Source organism: Ischnura elegans, chromosome 4 (genome assembly GCF_921293095.1).
Source record: "Ischnura elegans chromosome 4, ioIscEleg1.1, whole genome shotgun sequence".
NCBI classification, from domain to species: domain Eukaryota; kingdom Metazoa; phylum Arthropoda; class Insecta; order Odonata; family Coenagrionidae; genus Ischnura; species Ischnura elegans.
The window spans coordinates 68,441,260-68,448,778 of record NC_060249.1 but is presented as its reverse complement, the minus strand read 5'-3'; the positions used below and the strand labels follow the sequence as shown (position 1 = coordinate 68,448,778).

The 7,519-nt window shown below is 38.4% G+C and overlaps 1 protein-coding gene across 2 annotated transcripts; it reads right to left on the bottom strand.

The window, feature by feature from the left end:
- Window positions 1-263: 263 nt before the first annotated feature.
- LOC124157640 (40S ribosomal protein S11) lies at window positions 264-7,517 on the bottom strand. 2 transcript variants are annotated; one of them, XM_046532541.1, is made up of 4 exons: window positions 7,402-7,517; window positions 6,851-6,967; window positions 5,114-5,319; window positions 264-420 (listed from the first exon to the last, which is right to left on the bottom strand). In XM_046532541.1, the coding sequence occupies exons 1-4, from the start codon at window positions 7,411-7,413 to the stop codon at window positions 297-299; spliced, it is 459 nt and encodes a 152-aa protein (XP_046388497.1). In that variant the 5' UTR covers window positions 7,414-7,517; the 3' UTR covers window positions 264-296. The 2 variants fall into 2 exon arrangements, with proteins under 2 accessions (XP_046388497.1, XP_046388496.1); XM_046532540.1 differs by lacking the exon at window positions 6,851-6,967 and adding an exon at window positions 7,029-7,154 and having other exon boundaries at window positions 7,402-7,511.
- Between the last annotated feature and the right edge of the window lie 2 nt (window positions 7,518-7,519).

Sequence of the window (7,519 nt, the reverse complement as noted above, 5' to 3'; positions counted from 1 at the left end):
CTGATGAGAGTGCAAGGTGATTACCCAAATGGAATATGGATGACCCAAGCATTTCTGAAGATTAGCACAATTTGGACATTGTGAAAAAAGTGAATGTAACAGAAATGACCAAGTTTTCAACTACTGGAATGTCTTATAAGTCAGGAAAATGAAATGCTCCTAAACAAACATTAACCTTATTGTGTCAATGACTGTAGGTAACACCACATAACCTAAAATTTGTAATGTCAATAGGCGGAAGTCTGGGGAAATGAAAGAAGATATACTGCATCAAATACATTTTATTTGACTACAGCTTATTTATTTGAAAAACTCTTCTTGGCCCCAGTACCCTTGGATACCTTTAGGACATTAAAGCGGACTGTCTTGCTTAGAGGTCTACATTCCCCTATGGTAACCACATCTCCAATCTGAACGTCTCTGAAATAGAAGGAAAACTGGTTAGTTTCTTTCAACAAGGAGGAAAAAAGAATTCAATCCAACAAAGAATCAGATATCGAAATTGTACTTCACGTACTAATCAGAAGACCGTCGAAATATCATCATGTAAAAATATCATTTTAACATTTATAAAATAAATGAATTAAATGAAAGAGTGGACAATTAAGCAACAAAAATTTAACACAAAATGAAAGTATGAGTGACTAAAAATGAGGGCCGAAGCTACATTCCTCCATGGGTTATACCACTATGCACAAAACATGAATGACCACGACGAGAAGCAAAATATGCTACAGTAGACTCTCGTTATTATGAAGTTCACGGGACTGAAAAACCCGAGGTTCATAAAAACGAAGTGTGCATGAACGTTTCTTTTAGGAATCTTCGAAAAAAAAAACCATATATGATAGACGTGGTTAAATTACGCAGAAATATACATTAACAGGAAAATTTGTTTCAATTCCTCAACAGAAGAATGTGGCATGATGTAATCGAGGGTTGATATCCTTCCGAATGCAGTAAGTTTGATGCAAGAACTAAATGTATTCCAAGACCCTGTTCCTTTGTTGATAAACCTACGGTCTGGCCGCCGAGAGTTGTTCAATGACAGGCAGAATAGTTCGAGGTCAGGGCAGCGTTGCCAAGTAAGAAAGGGAAATGTCTACAAAGAGCTCCGTGAAGAAAGGAGCTGGAAGGGACGACGAGCGCGAAGGACCCAGCGGAAGAATAACTTGTTTTGGTGATTCGAAGAAAGGACATGTTTTGGTGGATCAGGCTAATGTCGCTGCTTTGACAACGTTGTATGCGAGCTGTTTACGATGGCTTGAGGTGTGTTTGGGAGACAGCAATTGGCTGTAAACCGTGCTGGCACAGGGTTATCCGCTCCTCCTATTGTGCCGCCATCGGGAAACTCTCGCCGGCCGGATTGTATGCAAGGCATTGAGGAGTACGGTTATCCTGCAGAATGTAAAACTGCATAAAAATTGTGCGCTAGCTAACGATTGAGACAAATTGATCTAGCTGGGTGTGAAACACAGCCGGAGCCGAAAAAATTGCTCTCCGCGGCAAGAAAGAACGTGCGAGACGCTGAACAGTTCCTAACTTCACACCGGATTCAATGATGCCTTGTTCAGATTATGCCTAGAGTGCGAGTTCCTCTACGCCGCTCCACGTAAAAATGGCTAAATCAAAATGCACCAAATTCGAATTTGAAAGTTTTGCATGTTGGTATCTGTGAAAGTTCGTAAATCGAATGTGCGTAGGAAGAGGACTAACTGTGCATCAAATTCACGAGCTGTAATGATTCGGTCACCATGATTCCCCAGGAATTAAGCTCATTATATAACTTTGCGATTCAGGTGAAGAAATCACCATAATTGACGCTCTTGGTCACAGTACACGAGGAGAACTTAAACGTGGTGCGATTATTAAAACTTAGTGTAGTGAATATCCACCTAAATGCCATTGCTTATGCGTGGAACTTCGTAATAACGTTCATTTTGTAACCGCTGGGACTGACGTTCGTAATTTCGTAAAACAGAAAATTTCGTAATAATGTTTCTTTTCCTACAGCTTGGATAGGTCTTTTTGTCGGGACCAACGATTTGCTTCCTAGTAACGAGAACTTCGTAATAACTTAGTTCGTATTAACCAGAGTCTACTGTATAGACCTCATGTGATATTACGTGAAAATAACCTTAACCTTATAATTATTTTTCTATTGAGGTAATTCATTGAAAATAGAAACTTGTAAAATAGGTTCAGTCAAATGTTAGTCATAGAAGTTGTCAGACTATTTTTTTTCACAGCCAAGGAGTAAGCATCCAGAATTAGCCAGATGTAAGGCAGATTCCACTGACAAGATTTGATAGGCTTTTCCTAACCCATTTTATAGGGCATCCAGCCTATCAAAGCAGAAAAATTCAACCACAATTCCAGGTTTCCCAGGAAAATTTTACTAAGGTCCAGGTTATTCTTTTGTGATTAACGATATAGACAAGAATTTTAAAACATCAACAATTACTTCAATGCTTTTAAATAGTATTATTTTGATGCATTATTTAAAGTTATTTAAATGCAAATAATTACACTTAGGATTAATAATTGTACACTAAATTTATGATTTCAAGGGACTAAAAATTCACGCATAATACCACACTCTCCTACCTTGCCTGGTCGCCCCGATTTTTTGATCCCTTGGCTGAAACCATTGTTTCTGGCATAAAACAAACCTGATACACCTCCCGCCTCATCCCATCACTACATCATATAGCTTAGCAGAGAGCATGGTAATCATAAATGCATACCAGAATTCAACTATGAGAACAAGAAAGTATATCGACTTGCACAACATGTACTAAGTCAATAATTACCAAGGAAGGCTCATAGCATGCATCAGTTTAAACATGCTACTTAATTAAAAAAAATGTTTACTGAACATTGAACTTGATTAGAGGAGACCATGAAATGACCACAATCAGTTGTGTAATCAGCAAGCAATTGCTATCTCTTATATCCCCATAGATGAGATTAAGGCCTCGGGTACGATACGAGCGGCAACCTGAGCGGCAGCGGTGGCTACAATACGAGCAGCAATTTTCTAACCGCTCAGGTTTCTCACCTTTTCTAACTTCAGTCTTCCTTTGTTTGGCCGTATTCTCACTACTTTGATGTTTTTCTGCTTACATTTTCAACTACACTGAAGGATGAATCTACTGAGTGGCGAGCGGCAGTGGAAAAGAAATCGGTCTGGACTTGGAACCATGAGCAGCACTGGGCGGCGCCACTCGCCGCTGAAACGTATCGTACCCACCCTCAATGGATTTACACGCAACTAAATGAGGCCCGATATCAGAGCGGCGCCGCTTGCATCGTACTCGGGGCCTAACAGTTAACTCAAACATAGGCCAAAACTAGGAACTCATAACAGTCCTCGACTTTCGTACAATTCGCACTTTCGTACGTTCAGAATTGACACCTTTTACTCGACTTTCGTACGCTAAATTCGGACTTTCGGACGTGGGTCTGTAATTTTTTTAAAATTCCTGCGATGTTTATTGCGCATCCCAACATTCAATTGTTTCAAATGGCAGTATCGGCAGTGTATGCGAACAATACGAACGTAAATGAAGGGAACTGTTGGTAATTGACTCTAATCTGGGTGATTTATTTGGGAGACTGCCTGCTATAGGCTCCTTTATCAAGAGAAGAAGAATGCCTTCATTGAAGATATTTTTCAAAAGAAGTTGACTAGACATCGAATAGCTTTCAATAAAACTAGTAAGACCTTCTTTCTAATTGTGTTTTTTCGTTTCAGTGCTGTTTAATTCATGTAAACCTTCAGCAACGATATTGCACGAAATATCACCCGAATTCCGTTTGTCTTTTGTCTTTTTTGAATAACATGCGGAATACACGCGATCACGAATGTCACCTGCCAAATATCGAATTTTGGTGTAAAAATTAAAAGGTATCCAGAGTGCGGGCTCAACAAATACATTTTGTTATGCTTCTTGATATGTCCTTTTATTTATAGTGGACGTAATAAGTGGAATGTCAACTTAAACGCCAAGAGGAAGTTTCACTCGATAGCCAACGGAGTTCTTGTTTTTTAAACTTTTATTTGCATTTTCTGCGTATTTTCGAAAGAAATTAGATGATTTGAGGAGTTTTATTAACATATTATTAAAATTAAGTCAATTGAAATGAATTCCGTGAAAAAAAAAAGGTTTTAGTATGTATATTCCGCTCTTTTGGAACGTAACCCCTAATTAGTATGGAAGTCAATGGTTCGACTTTCGTACATTCGACTTTCGTACAAGTTTTCGGGAACGCATTGTGTACGAAAGTCGGGGACCGCCTGTATTTCTCAATTACACCAAGGCTTCAGAATGAAATATTTAATTTTATTCTAACATATGAATGAAGAATATCATCAACAAAAGTATTTTAACAGGAAACAAAAAGATCTCATGAATATTAGGCATCCACAATGGAGTCCTCCAATGAATATTGACAATCCTGGCTTTTAGCTGTTGATAACCACGGCTTATTGAATACTTCAAATGTCTACAGTCAGGTAAATTGTACTTATTAAATATTTTAATAATTAAAACGGCCTGAAAGGAGCTATCATTAAGAACTTGATAACATTTCAACAACAGCTATAAATAACCATAACTTACCCATTACTATGTGTACATAGAACAGTACAAAAACAGCTGTATTTATTCCATAATGACAAGACAAATCCAATCTTAACTTGCACCCTCATAACACTATTCTGCAGCCAATGTAAATATTTTTAAAATCAATTTTTCTATGGTTACTATTGGTTAACATAATTTTTAAGACATCAAAAAATGAAATCCAAGCGTTATCCATTCCATTATGGACACAAACAGTAACATGAGTGAATAATATACATACAGGTGCATCCAGGTCATCAGTTTTTGCAACAGGAGAATATACCTTTTTTAATGCATAGCAACAGGGTCAGAGATGTGAATGAATGCCAAGACCCCCGATCACAAGATTTTTACTTGCATCATTCGAGCAACTTACTACTTAAGAATAATGAATTCATCACTGCAGAGGAAATGAACTAAGCCACCTTGTGGGACATTTGGAACCACCTATACTTGGATAACTTTTGCAGTTTAGTCATATTTACCTGAAAGCAGGGGAGAGATGCACAGACATGTTCCTATGCCTCTTCTCAAAACGGTTATATTTTCTTATGTAGTGCAAGTAGTCACGCCGGATAACGATGGTGCGCTGCATCTTCATCTTCTGAACAACTCCGGTGAGTATACGTCCACGAATGGAAACATTACCAGTGAAAGGACACTTCTTGTCAATATATGTTCCTTCCATGGCCTACAAATAGAGAAAGCCAGTATGTCAAGTCAAACTCAGAATCCCAATGTTCTACACCGCAACCATGATAATTGACTATCCAGACATCAGATCAACAACATTCAGTCACCACTACATCAGAAGACCGTCGTTGTTTTCATCATGTGAAATAGAATAGCATTTTCTAAACCAAAATATCCATAAAAAACCAGAATATCGGAATCCATCACCTCAAAGTTGATTGAATCCATCAATACACTATTAAGATTGAAGTTAAAAAATTCTGACCTTGATATTAGCCACATCCTTAAAAATAACAATACATGACAAAAATAACGAACAAAATCAATGCCACATAGGGACAACACGCTTCCTGTTTTACTTCCCACATTGAATTCTGAATAGAATTTAGCTGCCACCGGAAATGCAATAAATCAAGAACATAACACCACCAAGAAAATAAAACAATTAACCCACTTTCGATACCACCTGATAACCATTAGTTTGTTAGTATTCACATATAAATCCCACATAGTTAGCATGCAATTAATCAGATAATTATCGACGGAATTTCAGGGAATCATACTAAAATGAATTACACTGGGTTACGTATTTCAATTTGTCACCGCGGCAGGTATAGTCTAGGCAGGGCAGAACACATTTGACAAGAACGCTCGCACGGTGTGCGAAGTCCAGTAACGAGTGGGCTGCACCTGAGGCAACGTTAGGTTAATTACAGCGATAGTAATGGAACAGGTATACTTATGAGAAAAGTATTACCACATGTGATAACCGATAGCCAGTACATGCCTTAGATCGATCGAATTCAATCGAAATACTGAAGCAGGATTTCATTTCAGCATGAAGTAATCAACAGGGATTCGAAGACTGGATTCATCGCGGAGAAACATCAGTGAAACTTGAGAAATACGAAATCAACAACTTCGCCCATACGCGAACAAAATACCCCAGAACAGCAACCATGTTAATTGACTATCCAGACATCAGATTAACAACATTCAGTCACTCTTACATCAGAAGACCGTCGTTGTTTTCATCATTTGAAATACAACTTTATTTTCTAAACATTTGGTCACACTACCACATAAACAATACGAACAAGCACAACCCAGCAAGATAAATAATGGCGAAAATACGAAGCGTAGCTCTGGAGAATTAATATTAAGAATTACAAGCGATAAACACATCAATCATTGCTTAAAACTGCTTTTAATAACACGCGTACGAAGATTTCTCCTTGGCTCTTAGCGCTCTCAGTACTTTCGCCATTGAGTTAGTAACCCCCGCAACAGATATCTCTTGCAGATAGGAACTGCAAAGTAAGACGGAAGAAACCCGTTCTCTTTACTCCAAAGCCAATAAATAACGAAAATTTCCAGGGTTAAAGAATGCTGTGCTCGTGGAAGCACCGCAGGACAAACACAGCCGTAACTACCATGTTACACCAAGCATCCACCAATTCCAGCTCCATATCCCAAACAAGCGATGACCATAAACCTGGTGTAATAAAATTGTAAATAAGTTAACACACCTCACGAGGAGTCTTGAAACCTAAACCAACATTACGATGATGCCTTAATGGTTTCTTCTTCAAGCCAGCTTTCCGGTTCAAAAACACGCCGGACTGTTTCTGGAACGCTTTTTCGGTCTAGAGCAGATACAAAGAAAAATTCGATTAATTAGAAGGCGGCTAGGAAAAAAGTACGTACCTCGCGAGGAGTTTTGAAGCCGAGGCCGACGTTACGAATGTAACGAAGGGTTTTTCGTTTTTTGGCACCTAAGCCCTTTTTACGATTGAGAAATACGGTAGGTTGCTTTTGAAAGGAACGCTCACTCTGGAAGAAGGAGATAAGTAGACAAAATCATAGTACGTAATTAATTGCCATCATCAAGAACGATGGAAGTAACTACCACGTGTCCTTCATTTGATTCAACTCAAATGTTTAAAATGCACGCGATAGAAGCTAATTTTAACATACACAAGTGGATTTCTAGGAAAAATACTTGATTAAGTACAGTTAATTACCAATATGCCGCCAACAATTCAACAGAAAATCTAAGAAAAACATGAACATTACCCACCTGATCCGCCATGATTGGTTAGAGGATTACTGAAGAAAGTACATGTGACGTTGACAACGGTACCCAGAGGTGGCGTTGAATCGTTGAATCAAATTTCAGCGCTGAGACCGCTGGAAGT